This window comes from Phascolarctos cinereus, unplaced genomic scaffold (assembly GCF_003287225.1).
Source record: "Phascolarctos cinereus isolate Bilbo 61053 unplaced genomic scaffold, phaCin_HiC Scaffold_726;HRSCAF=1367, whole genome shotgun sequence".
Taxonomy (NCBI): Eukaryota; Metazoa; Chordata; class Mammalia; order Diprotodontia; family Phascolarctidae; genus Phascolarctos; species Phascolarctos cinereus.
In genome coordinates, this window is record NW_027556098.1 from 41,661,046 (window position 1) to 41,683,094 (window position 22,049).

A 22,049-nucleotide genomic window follows, 5' to 3' on the forward strand; every position below is an offset into this window, starting at 1 on the left:
AATTATTAATAAAAGAATGAATATCAAAATAACTCTAATAGTTCACTTCACACCCAACAAGATGGTCAGTGTGGGAGGGACTATGGGAAAATAGGCCCACTAGTACATTTGTTGGAGCAGTGCACCAATACAACTATTTTGGGGGTTTTTTTAATAGTATTTTATTTTTCCCCAATTACATGTCAAGACAATTTTTAGCATTCATTTTTATAAGATTTTGAGTGCCAAATTTTTTTCCTTCCCTCCTTCCCTTCCACTCTTCCAAAAATGGTAGGCAATTTGATATAGATTGTATGTGCCATCATATAAAACATATTTCCGTATTAGTCACAATTATGAAATTAAAAAACAAATCAAAAGGGGGAAAATGTGAAAAAGAATAAAGTAAGTGAAAAAAATATGCTTTGATCTGAATTCAGAGTCCATTCTTTCAATGCCTGTTTTGCCCTCTGGTTCCAGGACATCAGGGCATTTTTCCTGGACAATTTCTTGAAAGATGCTGTCCAGGTCCAACTTTTGATTATGGCTTTCAAGCAGTCCAATGATTCTGACATTGTCTCTCCTAGATCTATTTCCAGGTCAGTTGTTTTTCCCATGAGACATTTTACATTTTCTTCTATTTTTTCATGATTTTGAATTTGTTTGGTTCATTCTTGATATCTTATAGAGTTATCAGCTTCCACTTGCCCACTTTTAACTTTTAAGGAGTTGTTTTCCTTAGCTTTTGTATTTCCTTTTCCATTTGGCCAATTGTACTTTTTAAGAAGTTGCTTTCTTCAGTGGATTTTTGCATCTCTTTTTCCATTTGGCCAATTTTACTTTTTAATCAGTTGTTTTTTCTTTTTCCAAGCTGTTGACTCTTTTTTTTTATATAATTCTCTTGAATCACTCTCTTTTTTTTTTTACCAATTTTTCTTCTATCTCTCTTCTATGATTTTAAGCTCCTTTTTGAGCTCTTCCATGAGTTTTTTCTGGGCTTGAGACCACTTCCTATTTTTCTTTGGGGTTTTGCCCGTTGGTGTTATGACATTGTCCTTTTCTGAGTTTGTGTCTTGTTCTTCCCTGCTACCATAATAACTTTCTATGGTCACATTCTTTTTTTGTTGTTTTTTGCTCATTTTTTGCCTTTTTCCTTTCTTTTAAATTTGAGTTCTGTTCCTGGAGTAGAAAGGGCACTGTCTCAGGCTTCTTGTGCCAAGTGCTGCTGTCTCTGGCTCTCTACTTGGTGCTGCACTGATGTTGCCTGAGGCCCACAGGGGACCCTCATGTCTGGGTGCTGTACTGAAAGAATAGGGTTATGGGATGGCTGGTGCTACTGGAAGCCCTAGGGGTCTGACAGCTTACCTGATTCTGAGCCCAGTTTTAGTGCTCCTATCTGGCACATGCTGAGGTGGGTGTAGTGTGTGTTTTCCTGGGGCTACACTAAAGTACGTGGTGATCTGGAGACCGGAGTTTCCCTGTTTGCCCAAGGCTATGCTGAAGCATGCGGAACTTCTCAAATCTGTAGTCTGCCCATTCCCCTGGCACGTGGTGGGTCCTGGTGTTGGTGTTTACCTGCCCCACCACGTTGGGGCACAGGATTTCCTGCTAGTGTGCTAACGTGGGGTTTGCTGTTGGCTTGCTGGGATGCTTCCTGATCTGAACTGCACTCCCCTTTTACCCAATGAGACAAACTTTTCTTGCCAATCTTCCAAGATTGTTTCACTCTATCTTTTTGCTGGTTCTGCTATTCCAAAATTTGTTTTGGGGGAGCTATTTTATGATTGTTTCAAGGTGAATATGGGAGAGTTACAGTGATTTACTGCTTACTTAGCCATCTTGCCTCCCAGAGCACAACTATTTTGTATGTAAATAAAATGACTAAAATGTCCATAGTCTTTGACCCAAAGATTCCACTAATAAGCATATACCCCAAGGAGACCATTGATTAGAAGAGAGTCCCCATATACATCAAAATATTTATAATAGCATTGTTTATAGTAACTGACATTGGATTGTAAAGAGCACTGTGCTAGATATAGGAAAAGCTGGGTTCTAATTCCTCATATCTACAACAGTATAATCATACACCAAGTTGCCTTTCTGGGCTTCAGATGTGCAGGATTGGATTAGATGAACCCTGATAATCCCTTCAAGTTCTAACATTCTGTCTTCCTTTACCTTTGATATTTTAGTGAAAACCAAGAATAGTCACAGATCAACTTCATTTTGAAGCCTTCCGTAACTCTTTTTTCTTTCACACACCTACACCACACCCACACCCTCTAAGCTAAAAGGGGTTTTTCCTCTTCCTCAGATGTCTAATAACACTGTGTCTTTATTCCAATCACATCCCCTTATGTATCACGGCTTCCTCTAAACAGATTAGGGTTTCTTTGAAATATGGTCAGTCATTTTTTTTCTTTGCATCCTCTTTGCCTAATTTAGTACCTTTGCACATAGTAGGTGCTTAGTAAATGCTAACTGAATTGAATTGAATGTCATAAGGAAGTATGGGCTACGTGGCCAATGAGAGCGCAAAAAGTATAGTGTTATCTGAATTCAGACACCACCATGGGTTCCAGCAGTCAGGAAAGATGTTATAGAGAAGGTAGGGCAATTAGAGCCTCAAATGAAAAGTATGATTAAGATAAAGACCAAGAGAATCAATTCAGTTTAGTCCTTCTGCCAACAGTGCTCTTGTTTGGCTGATTTCTCATTATGTAGTAAAGAGAGATTCTGTGTTTTGCTCTTTACAGATCCCACAACAAGGAGGAATGCAAAGGGTGGGCCCACAGCTCGAAACAGATATGCCAGTCAATGGACTCTCAATAGGCCCCACCCCACCATCTCAGCACACACTCTCACTACAGACTGGAGGTTACCAACTCCAAGAGTCACAGGATCAGTGGACAAAGAAAGTGATAGTTACAGTGTCAGTCCCTCACAAGACACAGGTATGAGTAACACTGCTCTGCTGCTCTCTGACTCTCAATGGCCACAGTATTATTGCAACCAAACTGAAATCACAATATTGGATCCATGAACTGTTCCTGTTTTTCATCATATCATCTTAAAGAGAACCCTAAAAATCCAAAGAAATTTCTAGCCTATTTATGACCACTCCAATTCTGTAACCTCACATCAAGGCTAAACAACCACCACAAAGTAGACTAATCAAAGAACCATGGGTGTCATATAGCTTTGCCAAAAGTACAAGGATGATCACTACTCTTCCTCTCCCTTTTTAAAGTCCTTTTCTCTGGACATACTAGATAAAACTAAAACTACCCATAGTAATCAATAAGAAAAAATAACATCATCTTCTCAGAAGAGAGGTACACAATTTTGAATATGGAATGAAGACACATTTGCTTTGTCTATTTTGCTTAGATGTTTTTTACAAGGAAGTGGAGATTGGTGTCCAGTTTAAGAAATAAAGATAATGGCATTGTAAATAAAAGGAAACAATTAATTTTTTTTAAAAAGGTTACCACACACGCCACTAAACATTTTTCTATTGGTCTTCTAGAATCTCCTGACTTATCTACAGTGAAAGCTAACCCAAGAATATTTGGTCTCTGAGACTCCTTATCTATTCTCAACATTTAGGGCAAACCTTCTGAATATAATGGCAGTTTGATCGACTCAGAAAGTGACTAAATGTTAAAATAGTTTGCTTATTAAATAAAACATCCTTCCTATAGTCAGTTATTCCCAAGAATTCATTTCTTATGAGAAATAATGTTTAAGAATAGTATGAACTGGGCATTAGATTTTTTGGGGGGTAGTGGTTTTTTATTCCTTCAAAATGTTTAAATAAATGTATTTCAAAATAGTAGCCAAAGATAATGTGAATGTACAACTTTAACTTTATTATAATCTTCATAAATACAGTACAACAAAGGTAGAAGAGGGGAGAACCTCACCATGAAATTTTCTTTTATAAATGCTTATTCTTCCTAAGTGACTTTCTTAGAATTTTATGGAAGTGGATTCAAAATTAAATTAAAAATATATAGATTCAATGAGTCAGAAATTCTTTTATTTAAAAATGAAGGCATTTTTCTTTTTTTCTTTTCTTTTCTTTTTTTTTTCTGTCTAACCAGTAAGATGAGTCCAATAATATGATGCTAAATCCAAGAGTATGATGGTCAGCTTTCTCGGGGGAGAAAAACTATTTGAAATAATCAAGCATGTTATTCAGTCAGAAACTCATTTCTAACCACATTCACTTCTTCCTTCCCTAGCTAGGACTCTTGGGAAGAAAATCGGTAGCCCTCTTATTGCTCATGCCTGTTAAAAACTGTATCTCCTTGGTGGTAATTCAGGAGAAGTATAGTGTAGACAGGAGACATCATTCTAACTTCAATAGTTCAAGAATCTCTAATTTGATCCCTCCACCTATATACAGCCACTCTTCATTTTCATGCATCATCTGAAGAATTGCTTTAGCAAAAAAGAAAAAAATATATATCATTATGTTGCAGCCACCCTAGTGATAAGTCTCTCCAAATTTAGCTAGCCCAGTGTTCTGGAATATAGGCATAATCTATCACTGACCCTGCTAAAGTTTTGTTTTGCTGTCAGAGCCTTCAAGAACTCATGATTACTTCTATTTGGATTTGTTTAATTAAGAGGTAGGTATTAAAGGAGTCAATAATCATTAATTTGTGGAAATTTTTAGCCTGGAATATTCTGACCACAGGAGAATTAGACTTTATTGAAATATTCATTAGGTGAATGAAATTATTCATTAATTCACTAAAGCTTATTAAGCCTACCATGAAAAGCATCAGAAATTATTTCCATGTTTCTTGGTACTCATGTACCTCTGCATTTCTATGAAAGATTAATATTTTATCGGTAATCCAAGATGTTATATTATCTTATATTTTGCCTAGATCGAGCAAGAAGTAGCATGGTCTCCACAGAAAGTGCCTCCTCTACCTATGAAGAACTAGCAAGAGCCTATGAACATGCCAAGATGGAAGAACAATTAAGACATGCAAAGTTCACTATTACAGAGTGCTTCATATCAGACACATCTTCAGAACAGTTAACGGCAGGGACTAATGAGTACACAGACAGTCTGACCTCCAGCACCCCTTCAGAATCAGGGATCTGCAGGTTTACTGCATCTCCCCCTAAACCTCAGGATGGAGGACGAGTAATGAATATGGCAGTTCCAAAGGCACATCGACCAGGTAAGAAAATGTACTCAGTCATTCTTGGGGGAAAGTTGATTTTTATTTCCTATTTCATGGCTACTTTGGATGTTTGGGACAGGCTATGCCATGACAAATAAACAAAACAAAACAAAGGAATGAATGAACAAATCTAGCATACGAATCAGAAGTGAGGGAGACCCCTAGTAAGTGTCAGATCCTCACTACTCTTTTCTTGATCTATACATGTAGAGAGATATACTGGCATCATAAGTCCCTATGCTTTAAAGAAGGGAAAGTTTGGGGAAGATGAAGCTGAGATGAATAGATTGTCAGCACTCATGAGAGGACAAGGAAGCCAAATGTGCTCTATTTTTTTCTGGATTTAGGTAATATATCAGGTTAGTCATGTGGTGTCTAGATATGCTAATTATTCACCTCCACTGAGTGAATTCTGCCTTCTTCTTCAGCATCACTTAGTGTAATGCAATCAGTTAATCAGTCAATTAATTAAGAATTTATTAAGTACTTGTTCTGTGCAAGACATTGTGCTTAGATGCTATGGATACAAATAAAAAAATCAAATACTCCCTGAATGTGTAACATTAGCAAGCATCAAAGGCAGATTTATAAAATATGGCCCACATTCATAGTAACTTTATATTTAGAAGGTTACTTATGAAGTGGTTTGTGCTGACAGCCCCAATTAGAAAGCACAACTCTCTGGGAGAATTACCAGAAAGGTCCCTGGTATCCTCCTGACACAAAGCAACCCCAAGCAACAGAAGGACAGGATCAACCCTGGAAGATTATGAGAAATAATATTAAATCTAACAAATGTATCCTTAACCAAGATGAATAAAAACATACCCATACAAGAAAGTAGAAGTAAGGCAGGGGCAGTGGTCACTCTCTCTGGCTTGTTTCTTTCAATACTCTTGATATTGGAACAGCTGCCCACAACACCATCACACACAGGTCAGCTTCACCATTTAGAAAAGCTACAAGATGAAGGATTAAACATTTTCTGATCCTCAAAATCTCTCAAAATTTTTTTTCAAAAATAAGAATTATATATCAGAGATCAAACTGTCTAGGATATTAAAAAACAAAATAATATAAAAACTAAATGAACTAACAGCAGAGAAGGCAAATAATCCCTTATGCAGACTCACTTAGCACCCCTTTCCCCTCTGCCTACCAAATATCAGGAATGTACAAGCTGACCAATGCACTTGAAAGAAAGCTAAACTCTCCATCTCCCCACCCTTCCCAGAGACCTGAGATCCAAATGGCAAAAAGTTCTGACTGTAATAGCAGCATAACTCTGTCCCTCAATAGAGTTTGACTATAAAACTAAGGAACAAAGGGAATGTGTATCTACACTTCCAACAAAAATCAACTTACCTCTCCTCCATGCGATGGATATCCAAACTTCAAACTAAAGAAATTTGCTTAGTCTAAGATAATAGTGTGGTAATTCTTCATATTACTGCCCAAAACTTTTGAATATATAAAACTAAGTCTTAATCAAAAAGAAAAAAAATCCACAGATCATCTCTAGGGAAAAAACCCTATGTCACAAGCTCTAAGACACATAGTAATTAAATGGTAGAATTCCACTGAATACAAATTCTTCAAGCAACCAATAGAAATAAATTAAAATGTAAAGGGAAGAAAATTCGATTAAACAAGACTATCTCACCATACACCACAAAAGTGAGCTGAATACTGTGGTCCAAAGAGCAAACAAGTTCAAGATGCAACCCAAGATAACCTACTCTGCAAATCTGGTCCTAACAATAAATGAAAGAAAAGATTGACTTTGAATAAAGTAGAGATGTTTGAAACATTTCTAGAAAGAAAAAACATACCTGCAAAAATCAATAGTTTCTCAAACACCTACACACAAAAGAAATACACAATAACAACAACAACAGCAACAAAATAACAACAAAGGGAATATTAACAGACTTCTTTCTAAAGAGTAAAAGCATTAGTGAAATGGAATCGATGGTAGAGGGAAAATCCTGAAACATCATGAACCAAACCTCACAAAATTCTGTCTACAAATGAATAAATAGTTATTGTGGGGCTAAATTTCAGTCATATAAACTGAATTACAGGCATCCAAAAAGGCAAAAGGAGAAGATAGAGGACAACACCTCATGTAATGTAATCAAGTCAAAGTCTAACAATGAAAAAAAAAACTCCTATACTCTCAGGAAGAAATAAACTTAAAGGAGAATGAGCCAGAAGACAAAGGGAGGGATTTTAAAAAGAGGAAACAAAGGAGGGAATCCTGTTTCAGAAATTGGAGGGGATAATACTGACAAATGCTCCTATAAAAGAGGAGTAATATTCCATAAAAGAAGATGGGGATCTTGCAGTGGGTATTATCTTCAGGAATTTGGGACTTAGACCACTCATCCTGACCCATGAGAAAGGAATTTAGAACTCCTTGGGGCAACTAATATCCACAAGACTGAGAGGGTATAGATGCAAGGAAGAGATTTTAAGAAAACAGGAAAAAATGACCAGGACAAAAACATAGGACAATAATGAACTGGACAATTAGAGACAGAGAAAAATTTCTACCATTAGGCAATATCCTATCACCTGTGGGAAATGGTATTTCTAAGAGTCAGGCACAACATAAAAAGGGAGAAAGAGATCAAGATCTACAAAGCAATAACAGGACGTTTTTAGAAGAGGGAAAAAATAGGTACCTCAAAAATTTTATTTCCGTAAGGAATACAGAGATTAAAGTACAACTAAATAAATTATGTCATTTAAGTCACAGATTAGAGAATAAAAGCCCAAAGAGAAAAATAAATAATGAAGAGAATGAAAGAATGAAAACATTTTCAGAAAAATGCATACTAAGTGACAAAGCTAGCAGAAGGCAAGGAGAGAAAAAAGAATTGTACTTGATTAAATAAAGAGGGGAAAAGGGGAGGAAGAATTTAATAACTACAAGCAAAAAAGAAAAAGGAAATAACAAAACTCTAAAATTAAGGAATTATTCACTTGTAGAAAATATTTTCCCTGTAGACAAAAGGGAAGGGAGGGGTTTGAGGGTAAAGGGAAGAGAGCTGGTGGGAATAAAGTTCCCTTAAAATATATTAAGCTAAAATATTTGAAATTAAATAGTACTGTATTTGCAGAGGAAGGAAGGCAAATCCTAATTTAGGGGGGAAATACTGGAGACAAATAGAGGAAAATAGAAACCTGTTATTGATAACTTCAAATGTAATGGACTAAACAATCCAATGAAATGAAAAAGCGTAAGTGTCTTCTACAACATATTCAAAATAAATGCAATCTTAATATTTAAATTGATATATAATCCTAAATTAAAGATCATACTACAATGAAAATTAGAAGAAAAGTAGATCACATACCTCTCACAGATATGAGTAGGAGATGTATTCTAAACCAAAGAAGGGATAGAAATAATTACAAAAGATTAAAGATAGATAACTTTGATTACATGAAACTGAAAAGCTTTGGCACAAACAAAATTAATGCATCTAGGATAAAAAGAGAAGTTGGATGGGAAAATGTTTTGTATAGAATTTTTCTGTTAAGGTTTGCTATTTAAGATATATAAACAACTAGCAGATAATGTGTGTGTGTGTGTGTGTATGTGTGTGTGTGTGTGTGTGTGTGTGTGTGTGTGTGTGTGTGTGTGGGTACTGTGTATATAATAGAATACAAAGGCCATTTCTCAATAGAAAAGTGGTCAGCTTACGTGAATAAACAGTTCTCAAAGGAAGAACTGCAGACTATAAATAACCATATGAAAGAATCCTCCAAATCACTAATAATTAGAGAAATTCAAATCAAAATGACCCTGAGATGTTTCACACCCTGAAAACTGGGAAAGATGACAAAAAAGTAAAATAGTCAGTTTTGTCGATGTTCACTAAAGTGTACACTAGGCACTGTGAAAGAATAAAATTGTTTGGAGAAACAATTTGAAATTATGCAGATAAAGTCAACAAAATGCCTATATTCTCTGACCCAGAGATTCCATTCATGGGTTTAAGCCTCAAGAAGGCCATTGATAAGAAAGAAATGCCCCACATACACCAAGTAGGAGACCTTTTTTGCAGTGCTAAAGAGCTGGGAACAAAATAGATGCCTACCAGTTGGGGAATAGCTAAACAAATTGTGGTACATGAATATAATGGGATATAATTGTGCTTTAAGAAATGATAAAAGTGATGAATACAGAGAAACATGGAAAAATTTCTATAAATTAACGGAGAGTGGTGTGAACAGGAAGAAAACAATATACACAAAGACTACAACAATGTGAACAGAAAGAACCTATGTATACACATACACAGTCAAAAGTTAATATTTCAAAATTATAAATTATAGCCATAGCTTGAAAGAAATAGTATGATAAAACACTTACACACACACACACACGCCAGTTAGTAAAAATTAATAGCTTTACAGGGAGAAATCCCTGAAAATTAGAATTGACCAAATAGAAACTGACTTACTAAGACAACAAGAAATATTAAAAACAAAGTAAAAATAACTAAGAAATACATAAAGTGTACCACAGCAAAAACAACTGACCTGGAAAATAGATTGAAACAAGATCATTTAAGAATCATTGTTCTACCTGACAGCCAAGGTAAAAAAGTGAGCATGGACATTATATTTCAAAAAAATCATACAACCTAAGACTTTCAGAATGGCAATGTTTCTAGCCCAGTGTCAAATAGTTCAACATCATAAACTGACATGATTTTATGAGTGGAAATGGCATTAAAGAGAGGAATTACCGTCTCATTTGCCACAGCACTACAAGGACCATGGGAACATTGCATCTGACTTGCAGCTGAAACCATCTACCACATATATTGTCTCCCATTAGAATGTGAGATGCTTGACAACAGAACTTTTATTACTTTTCTATTTGTATTCCCAGTGCTTAGCTCACTGCCTTGTACATAGTAAGTACTTAATAAATGCTTTATTCAGTCAATTATAGCTTTTTCAAAACTCACATATTATTATAAAACAGTAATCATGAGAACTATTTAGTACCAGTTTAAAAAATACCAGAAAATGGATCACTGAAACAGGATAAATAAGAGAAGAAGATGATGATGATGATGATGATGATGATGATGATGATGATGATGCAAAAACATGTTCATTGATAAATCCAAGAATATAAATGACTGGAGAAAACAATACATTTTAATAAGAAATGATAGGAAAATAATTTGTTATAGTCTAGAATAAGATCAAAATCTTTCTAAATACCAAAATAAGGTGAAAATTAATATGCAACCTGGATATAAAAGATCAGAATGGGAAGAAAGATAGAGATATCAGGTTCTTTTCATAACTATGACTCAAAAAATAATTCCTAACATTAAAAGGTTTAGAAAATAAAAAATTTTTACTCACAAAATTAAAAATCTTTTTTTAGAGGAGAGAAAAGAGATATCATACTGGGTGAAATGTTCACATCAAATATCATTGTTGATGGTTTGATATCCAAAATATGCAAAGAATTTACAAAAAAGCCATTTTCTCAGAGAGTGATCAAATAATATGAATTTTTTTTAATTTGCATGAAGTAAATGATCATTTGAAAGCAAAGTCAAAATAATTAAGAGATAAATATTCATTATAAAAGAATGGATGTTTCACTTTCCACAATACAAATTTTAAAATATGATAAAAGATGAAGGGTCAATGCTGGGGCCTGGTATAGAAAGATACACATGGAACTATAGAGTGTTCTAACCATTCAGAATTTCAGCTCGGAATTATGAAATAAAGGTGATTAACCTGCCCATACCCTTTAACTCAGAAATCCCACTGCTACTCATATACTATAAGGAAATCAAAGACAGAAACAAAGGTCCACTTTCTGTGGTAATAAAGACTTGGAAATAAAGTGTTTATCCATCAGTTGGAGAATGGTTGGAAAAATGGTGGTCCATAAATTAAATATAATAAGTGCATTAAGTACAAATATAATTAAATTCATATTAAATACACAAATAAATTATGTGGTAAAATATGAATATGAGCTATTCAGAGAACTGATAAGATGTATTTGATCTGGTGAAGAGTGAAGAAAGCAAAACCAAAAGAACAATATAAATGAAAAGATCACCAAAAAGAACTTGAATTCCGAGTCATAATTGATTATTTTTAAAATACTACCTATTATTTCTTCGGTATTGATTTCTACTTTATTGCTTCTATAATGTAAATTATTTTATGCTGTATTAATTTTCTAATTAAGTCTGCATCTGCCTAACACCAACTTGCTATATCCTTGAGGTGAGGTCAGGAATTTGGCTTTCCCTATGAGCTAGTTGAAAAGAAAAGTTGCTGTCACTCATATTGGTAGTCCATAGGATACTTGGTACCATCCCCAAAAGACATGTTAACTGACCGTGCCTATTCTTGTCCAATTAGGGGAGATTTTATCTTTTCCAAGGAGCAGCGAGTCTGGCAGTTTTGATCCTCTATCAGATGGGTACCCTAAAACAATCAACATTCCTTAATTGTCAGAGAGGAGTGTGATTAGCCTCATCTGAATGCCAGCCAACTTTTCTTAGTATAGCCAATTGTAATGTTCATGACTACCAAGATCCCTTTCTTTCTTGTGTGTCAATAAAGAGGGTCCACCCTTTCTCATGGGGGTTGCTGGCTTTACTGCAGTGGCCAATCTGACCAACTTTGTTTACAGTTATATGCATCACTGTTTCTTTAAAATAATATTTTAATTTTTTTTCTTATTGCATGTAAAGGCAACTTTTAACATTCACTTTTTAAAATTTTGAGTTCCAAGTTTTCTCCCCTCCCTAAAATCCCCAACCCCTGAGAAGGTAAGCAATTTGATATGTTATACATGTACAATCATGCAAAACATATGTCCATATTAGTAATATTGCAAAAGAAGACAAGGAGCCAAAGGATAAAAAACACACAAAAATAAAGAAACTGAAAAGTAGTATGTTTTAATCTGTATTCAGACTCCCTCAGTTCTTTCTTTGGAGGTGAATAGCATTTTTCATCGTGAGTCTATTGGAATTGTCTTGGATCATTATATTGCTAAAAATAGCTAAGTCATTCACAGATGATCACCCTACAACATTGCTGTTACTGTATACAATGTTCTCCCGGATCTTCTCACTTCACTTCACATCAGTTTATGTAAGTCTTCCCAGATTTTTTCTGAAATCAACCTGCTCATCACTTCTTACTGAACAATATTTCATTACAATCATATACACACAATTTGTTTAGCCATTCCGCAATTAAGGAGCATAGCCTCAATTTCCAATTCTTTGCCACCACAAAAAGAATTGCTATAAAAACTTTTCTACAAATCAATCCTTTTCCCTTTTTAAAATTCTTTGAGGTATAGACCTAATAGAGGTATTGCTGGATTAAAAGGTATGTACAATTTTATAGCCCTTTGGAATTTTCCAAGAGCTTTCCAGAGTATTTGGATCAGTTCACAACTCCACCGACAACGTATTAATGTCTCATTTTTCCCACATCCCCACCATCATTTGTCATTTTCCTTTTCTGCCCTATTAGCCAATCTAATCAATATGAGGTAGTACAGCAGAATTGTTTTAATTTACATTTCTCCTATCAATAGTGAGTTAGAACATTTTTTCATAACTCTGATTTCTCATCTGAAAACTGCCTGTTCGTATCTTTTGACTATTTATCAATTGGTGAATGACTTCTATTCTTTTTTTTGAATGATTTCTATTCTTATAAATTTGATTCAGTTCTCTACATATTTGAGAAATGAAGCCTTTATCATAGACATTTGCTATAAAAATTGTCTTCCAGCTTTCTGCTTTCCTTCTAAACTTGATCGGTTTTGTTTGTGCAGAAAGTTTTTCATCTAATATAATCAAAACTATTCATTTCACTTCTCATAATGCTTTCTATCTTTTCTTTGGTCACAAATTCTTTCCTTATCCATATATATAACAGGTAAACTATTCCTTGCTTTCCTAAGTCACTTATGGTATCATCCTTTATTTTTAAATCATGTACTCATTTTGATCTTCTCTTAGTATACAATGTAAAGTGTTGGTCTATACCTAGGTTCAGCCATATTTTTTCCAATTTTTCCAGCAGTATTTGTCAAATAGTGAATTCTTGACCCAAAAACTGGAATCTTTGGATTTGTCAAACAGCAGATTACTATGGTCATGTACCATTGTGTCTTGTGTACCTAATCTATTCCATTGATCTACCAGTACATTTCTTATCCAATATCAGAAAGTTTTGATGATTACTGCTTTACAATACAGTTTGATATTTGGCATGGCTAGGTCACCTTCCTTCACATTTGTTTTCATTAATTCCCTTGATATCCTAACCTTTTGTTCTTCCAGATGAATGTTGTTATGATTTTTCTACCCCTATAAAATATTTTTTGGTATTTTGATAGGTATGGCACTGAATAAGTAAATTAATTTAGGTAAAATTGTCATTTTTATAATATTATATAAATATATTATATTATTATATATTAAAGTATTTTATTACTTATTATATATAGCCTACACATGAACAATTAATATTTTTCCAATTGTTCAAATCTGACTTTATTAGTATAAAAAGTGTTTTGTAATAGTTCAATTTGGTGTTATTTGGGGATTTTTAATTTGTTCTTTCTCTAGGTTTTTTTTTAGTTGCATGCCCAATTCATTGATATGTTCTTTCTCTATTTTACTGATTTAAGAACTTAGAAATATAAATTTCCCTTCTAAGTACTGCTTTGGTGGAATCTCATTAATTTTGGTATGTTGCCTCATTGTTGTTATTCTCCTTAATGAAATTAATGCTTGTATTATTTGTTCTTTGACCCACTTATTCTTTAGGATTAGATTATTTCTAATTAATTTTCATCTATCTTTCCATGGCCCTTTATTAAATATAATTTTATTGCATTATGATCTGAAAAGAATGCATTTAATAGTTCTTCCTTTCTGCATTTGATTGTGAGATTGTTATGCCCTAATACATGGTCAATTTTTGTGTAGGTGCCATGTACCACTGAGAAAAAGGTATACTACCTTCTATTCTCATTCAGTTTTCTCCAGAGGTCTATCATAACCAACTTTTCTAAAATTCTACTCACCTCTTTAATTTCTTTGTTGGTTATTTCATGGTTAAATGTATCTAGTTTGGAGAGAGGAAAATCGAGGTTCCCCCACTAGTATAGTTTTACTGTCTATTTCCTTCTTTAACTCATTTAACTTTTCCTTTAAGGAATATGGATTCTATGCCATTTGGTGCGTATATATTTAGTACTGATATTACTATGATATCTTTTAGCAAAATGTAGTTTCCTTACTTATTTTTCTTGTGGGGGGGGGCCTAGGCAATGGGATTAAGTGACTTGCCCAGGGTCACACAACTAGTAAGTGTTATGTGTCTCAGGCTGGATTTGAACTCAGATCCATCTTACTTTAGGGCCAGTGCTCTACCCACTGAGCCACCTAGTTGCCCCCACCTTCCTTATTTTTCAACTAGGTCTATTTTTGCTTTGTCTAAGATCCTGATTGCTACTGCTGCTTTTTTTTTAACCTCAGCTGAAGCATAATAGATTCTGCTCTAGCCCCTTACCTTTACTTCATGTGTCTCTCAGTTTCAACTATGTTTCTTGTAAACAACATATTGTTGGATTCTGGCTTTTAATCTATTCTATTTGCTTCCATTTTATTGCTAATGCTCCCCATTGCTTTTGGATTGAACCAGGGTCCCTATTCCATTGTGAGTGACCACAAGCACTCCTCCTCCCTGAAACCTAGACCAGGGCCCCTGCTCCCTGCAGCCACAAGTGTTATTGTTCCTTTTGGCCCTGAAGCTGTGACCTGGAACTGCTGATAGTCAATGCAATAGAGTCATGAACCCAGCACCAGCGCGGGGTCCTTTGCAATCTCATTCAAATCCATTGTTTGACACCCCACCACAACCATCTGTCTATTGGCTGAGAATTCCCAAAGCTGTGTCAGTCAATGCCCCCACCTCTAGTGCCCACTGCTAGCTTGTCAGGGAGAGGTCTGCATTGTACTATGGGCTTGACCACCACCCTGGAGAGAATGACCTTTCCTATCAGCCTTCTAAACATCCTAAGGCTGGAAATGTGTTTCACCTGAACTTTTTATTGATCCTGCCATTCCAGAATTCTATTTGAGTTATTATTTAGTGCTGTTCAGGGAGGAATTTTGGAGAGCTCAGCTGAGTGCTTCTTTACTCCACCAAATAGGGGTTGTACTCCTTGAAGTTCCTTTTTGCCTCAGTTGTGTGCTGGACAGCTGACTTTGATGCAGCTATTTCAAGCTATCCTTCTAATTACAGTCAAGACCATTTTTTCATTCTTCATAAATTTATACAAAGTGAAAAAACTCTTTTGGAATTCAGTTAATATATTATCAACTTATTACCTCTGCTACCTGCCCTTTCCTGTTATTCGATCATTTGGGATGGGAGTGATGGCTTAGGTAGAGCTGACAGCTTCCCACAAGATATTGATTCATGTATTTCTAATATTAGAAGATCTGAAACCTCTTCTCAAAACAGAATTCCTTTTAAGAATATGCATATGTATGTATGTATGTGTGTATTATGTATGTATGTATGTATGTATGTATGTATGTATGTATGTATTAAACTTGCCTTAAGTCAATACCACTTCAGGTTTTGTGAATACATATTCACCCCCAGTATGCCTTTTACATAAGAGAGAATCTAGAGAAACCCCAAGTATTAATTTTGAGAATCTCTCTACGAGAGAAAAAAAAGTTACTAGTCAGTTTTATGTATAATTGTTTTCCTTCATATGTGTCATAAATAAAGGCTAAAAGTTTTCAGCAAGAGGTGACAAACGATGATGACAGAACAGATGTTAACGCTTCCAACAAGGTGGAAAGATCATCATGTCTTTGTACTTTAAAAATACATAAAGCATGTCATATAACAAGCCAAGAATAGAAATAAGATTCTTGTATACAAAGCACTTCTCTCCAGTTCCTATTACTTATTTAGAAGGTTCTGAAGTTACAGTTTGAGAGTGAAGAATGAAATACCAAAAAAGGTTTGTTACCACACTGAAACATTAATATTAAATTAGAAAAATGTTCAATCTAATTCCAACTTGAAATAGCAGACATACTGGTAACTAATCCTTTGATAGTTAAATGTTACTGGATCTCTCTTTCTCTTTCTCCATTTCTGCCTCTCTGTCTCTGTTTGTCTGTTTCTCTCTTTCTCCTAATATAATGTAAAGGAAAAATATTCACCTGTTCATGTATAGTTATGATTATCTGTTCATAGGCATCAACTTTATTAGAAACATATACTTTGACAAAAAGAAGAAAACTTTTGTGTATTCCCCCCACTCCCACCCTAAGAGTTACAAGTATTGATTCCACTTAAGTGTTGTGAAAGCACATGCCCAATGTTCTAGTCAAGATGGATGAGTAAGTGATTGGCTTCCCTTTGCCATCTCACACAAGTAGTGCTCCAAAAAAATTTTAAACTAACAATAAAAAAGAAAAGAAAAAAATAAAACTTCGGAAGGAAAATTCCACAGGGAAAAAACCAGATAGATTTTTTTTAAATAGATGTGTATTGATGGCTTTTATTTTTATGTCATGTATTTAAGTGAAAACATTTGGGAAAAAAGCAGTAAAAAAAAAAATATCAGCATATCAAAAAAGTCCAGCAATGTATGCAAAGTTTTATGCCCATAGAGCCAGTGGTGCTCTGAAGCCAGCTCAAACCAGCTCTTGAAAGCCTATTGTTAAATTTTCATCTTAGAAATTGGAAAACACTATAAATCAGGGCATAATTTGTGTTTCATTGATTCCTGGACTTAAGAAAGTGATGAAGAAAATGTCAATAATATAAAATAGTCTTGAAAGTCTGTCATGTGAAAAAAAAATTTAGAAAAGCCAATTGTTAAAATATTTACCTTCACATCCTTGCATAGACCCCAACTTCTACAAAGCAGCAGGAAGAGGTGGCTTCCTATAATCTCTTTTTTGAGATTAAGCTTATTTATTATAATATTTCAGCATTCAGCTTTAATTTTGTTGTGGTTATGGTTCTTTCCATTCACATTGTTATATTTCATTGGGTACATTATTTTCCTAATTCTGATTATTTTTAATTCTACCATTGTCTTAATTCAGGTTTAATGTTGGGACAAAATGAGGTACTTTAGAGATATTGAACAATTAACAAAAGGAGGTTTGTTTTGTCCTAACACAAAAATGTCATTAAATAAGGACACAGTAGAAGTCCAACTTCTCTGAACTTTGCCTCCTTTGTCTACCTATGGAAACATGTCTAGCCACCAGGGCAGGCTATGATAAAGGATATGATGACTCCCTTGGTCTTCAAGAATCCATCAAGTTCATTATACTCCACATAGTTGGGATTTTTGTGCCTTAGATGGCCATGAAACTACATCAGAGAAGCCCAGTCAAACAGGTCTCATCAACAAATTAGTGTAAATGAAGACTTCTTTGCCTCATCCCTCAAGTCTCTGTCACATACCACCCATGCAGCCTGGAGCTAAGCCCATTGAAGAAATCTCATCTAGTAGGATGGAAGGACCTCCTGGTAGCACCCACATTCCCTAGAGTTACCAAATAAGTAGCTGTTAAAGTCCAATCATATAGCTGAATACAGCCATCATTAAACTTGGAAAAATAGTGGTCCTTGGGAGCCTGTTAAGTGAAGGCTCACTGGGACAATGAAGAAGATGGGGTTCTAGGCTCTGAACTGGAGTTCTCAGTCATCAACTGTTTGTAAAGGGCACCAATTTCACACCACAGATACCTAGGAAAGCGTTTAATGGACTGTTTCCATTTAGCAATAAAAGGCAAGACAATATGACAAACATTTATTAAGCACTTACAACATGCTAGGCAATAGGCTAAGTGCTAGGGATACAGTACAAACTAAGTGGCTACTCTGAAGAACTTGGAGCTCCAGAAGCATGAGCCATTTATTCTGGCCCCCTCTTGGGACCTGCCAAAAGTTCCACTCAATCTGCTCTTTATGGACAGAGACCTCAAGGGCCTTTCAGGATCATAAGAGCCAAATGAGACTTATGTCCAGGACTGCTAGACAGCCTGCTTTATCTTCCATATCTATACCTTGTTCTGAGCCCAAACTGAGAACAAAGTAGGCAATGCAGATTCTCTAAAACATTAAGAATCCAATAAGTTCCTGGGCCTCCGTCTTAGATCAAGTGTCAATAGTTTGTTCTGAACTGTGCCTGGAATCCTATAGGTTGTACACATCCATGATATTATCCAAAATTTGACTAAGCAGGCTGGACCCTGGATTTACTGGGTTGATGACCAACCTGAGGCTTTCATATAGGCCACCATCTGATCTAGGGCTTCTGAAAGCATGGCCTCATCTGGCCCATTTATAACATTTATAACAATGTAAATGACGTACATCAAAGTCCTCAGGAAGAGAAAACTTTCTTAGGTCTCTGTCCACCTTAACGTGGCAATATGGAAGAGTATTCAGATAGACCTAAGGAAGGTCAGGAAAGATTTATTAAACTTTCCTAGGTGGAAACAAACTATTCTTCACTAACCTCAGCCTAAGGAATAAAGGGGAAGGGGGGAAACATTGACAAGGCTGATAACCCACATTACCCATGCTGGGCTGAAAAGGAGACAAAACTGTCCCAGAGACCTGATTGACCTGGTTTCTTTAATGTAGATTCCTAGCTAGCCTCCCAGGCACCCAGGAAGATGCAATATTTCTTCTCTAGTGACAGAGATGAAGGAAGTTTGGAATACATTATATCAAATACTCTTACAACAACCTGTGAGGAAGGCAGACAGCACCTAGAAGTGCACAGTGGACTACAGGAAGCTTAACAAAGTCATCATGCCTATCCCTACAGCTGTTTTGTCTCCTTTTAGAGAAAGCTAATCCATGTTGGAAGACAGAAGGAAGAGGACCCTAAGCTTCCCCTATGTTGGGAACGGAGGAAAAGAAGTTGAGTCAGGGCAACATTGGTACATATTTGTCCTATCACCAGTTATTTATCAGCTCATGAAAATATTCCTGTGCTTCTCTTTACTCACCATGCTCATTTCTTACAGCAGAGTAGCATTGTAGCACAGTACATTGCATTGACGTACCACCACTTAGTTCATAATTCCCCAAATGATGGGCATTTACTTTGCTCTTCACTACCACAAGAAGTATTGTTATAAATATTTTGGTATATGTTAAAAGAAAGGCTGTTTTAAAATTACTTGTACTTCTTATCTCTAGCACCTAGTACAGTTCCTGGCACCTAGTAGGTACTTAAATATTTTTTATTAAGACCAATGACCTCCTTGGGATGTATACCTAGCGGTGGAATCTTGGGATCAAAAGGTATAAACATTTTAGCCACTTGATTTATTCCAAATTGCTTTCTGAAATAGTTGTACCAATTCATAACTCCACCAACAATGCATTACTGTGCCTGTCTTTCCGCAATCCTAATATTGATTATTCCCACTTTTTGTCATCTTTTCCAATTTTCTGGTTATGAGATGAAACCTCAGAATTATTTTGATTTGCATTTCTCTTATTAATGGCTAACATTTATATAGTGTCTCCTATATGCCATTGTGCTAAACGCTTTATAAATATTTTCTCATTTGATCCTCACAGCAACTCTGGGAGGTAGGTGCTATTATTATCCCCATTTTATAGACTTTCCCAGGGTCACAGAGCACTATCTACTTTGCCACCGAACTGCTAATAGTAGTAGTAGTAGTAGTAGTAGTAGTAACATGGACCATTTTTTCATACAGTTCTTCACAGTTTTCTACTATTTTGAGTTCTTTTCACAACTGTTTGTTCATATCTTTTTATCACTTATCTCTTGAGAGATGGCTTTTGGGTTTATATATTTCTATTAATTTTCTATATATTTGTGTATGATGGAGTGATTCTAAAAAAGAAAATCTGGTTGGCAAAGGCAAAAAGGAGTAATTATAAAATGGGGTATGAAAGGCAGAACTAAATACAGAGGAAGCAGATGGGGTGGAGGTTTGGTAATGTTGGAACCTTACTCTCATCTGGGTTGAAGAGGAAACAACATAGGCATCTGGAAGAGTGTAGATGTCTCCTGAACATGTAGGGAGGTGGGAGAACTGGGGAAGAGGGTGGGGGAGGAATGTTTAGAGGGATGTGTGGATTGGGATTTTAAGGGGTAGAGAGAGAAGGTGAGGGGATTTTAGAGGGGTATGTGGATATACCATATTTACAATTTTATCCCATAGAGGCTAGAATTGCTTCCACTTTCTTCCCCACTTTTTCTCTAATTATCAATCTTTCCATTTATACTGGTTCTTTCCCTGCTATCTATAAACACAACCAAATCCACCCCATCCTTTAAAAAATCCTCTCTAGTTTCCACTACCCCTACTAGCAATTGTTCAAGAGGATTCAGAATCTGTCTCTGGCACACACTGACTATCTAAATCACTCAATCTCTCACTGCCTCAGGTGTGCCTAGCTTCATTGGTAAAAGTAAATTTCATAGACTTATAAATTTAGAGCTGGAAGAGACCTTAGAGACCATGGGGTACAACTTTCTCATTTTATAGATGAGGAAACTGGGTCACAGAGAGTTTAAGTAAATTATACATTAAGGTTATAAGCATCAAAGGGATTGCTTTGATGTAAGAAACTAGGGTTAGGTTTTGTGTATAAATGGTTTGTTGTTGGGGAGGAGAGAGAGTCAAAGAAAGGATAACCACCCAGGTTCCTTTCTCCTTTTTCCTTTCCCTCCCACTTTAATTATTATTCAAGCCCAATTGGTTCTTCTGAAGGCTAAGACAGACAAGTTATATTCAGCATCAACATCATTTATAGTCAGCAGGGTCCCAAGAAAGCCTAAATTTTCATCATATGAGGTCATTTTATCCAAAGACCTTTCTGCTGACAGTGTCATCGATACGGACAGTTGAATTCATGTTCTGTGACTCTAAACCCATGTGCATCCTACTCATTGAGTGTAAGTTCCTTGAAGGCAGGGGTTAGCTTGCTGTTTGTCTTTGTATCCCCAGTACCTAGTATATGGTACTTCATAAATGCATGCCGATTGACAAAAAAAAAACTATATATCTGAGATACTAAACCCTTACTAGAAATATTTGACCCATTTTTTCCTGGTTTTTCTCTTCCAACTCTATATTATTGATAACATAAGAAGTGATTTTATATGTTCATTTTGTAGCCTGCAACTTTATTAAAGCTATTAATTTTCTCAATTAATTTCTTTGTTCATTCCCTAGAATCCTCTTGGTCATTTGAATGAGAGAGACTTCTAATAATAATAATGCTGCTGAGACCTAAATGTTGAAGCATTTCACTCATTCCCTTTCCATTAAGGGTCCTATTTGCTCCAGACAAAAGATCTAGTTAAGGTTCAGTCCTGGTAAAGCCTATCCTATAATGCTTTGGTTTGATCCATCTTCATATTGCCACCAAAGAGAGTATTCACTTATAGCTTAGATTGTGACTCATAAAAGTCTCCACAGAGGCGAGGAGTAAAAATCTACAATATAAATCATATGTGGAATCTATGTTATTTCCTGTACACAAAAGAAGTGCTAAAAGATGCAAAAGACAAACTGCATTGACAAGTGACTTCAGATTAGAATTCAGAATTAACTACATTTGTGGGGTATTTGATGGTGGGACATTTTTTGTGTGCCTTAGACTGGGTGGTTGCTAGCTTCCTTTCAACTCTTCTACATTGTGATAGCTGTATTCTCCCTATCTATCCATCACATCTTCTGCTTTCCCCTTCTCCTTTTGCCTTCAACTTTCTCCAAC

At 35.5% G+C, this 22,049-nt stretch overlaps 1 protein-coding gene across 1 annotated transcript in view; it reads left to right on the forward strand.

The window, feature by feature from the left end:
• Nucleotides 1-22,049, forward strand: part of DSCAM (DS cell adhesion molecule) — a 933,525-nt gene that overhangs the window by 906,884 nt on the left and 4,592 nt on the right. The window contains exons 31-32 of the mRNA XM_078146483.1: nt 2,739-2,936; nt 4,884-5,186. Coding sequence (XP_078002609.1) covers nt 2,739-2,936; nt 4,884-5,186 — 501 coding nt within the window. The remainder of the gene's footprint in view (nt 1-2,738; nt 2,937-4,883; nt 5,187-22,049) is intronic.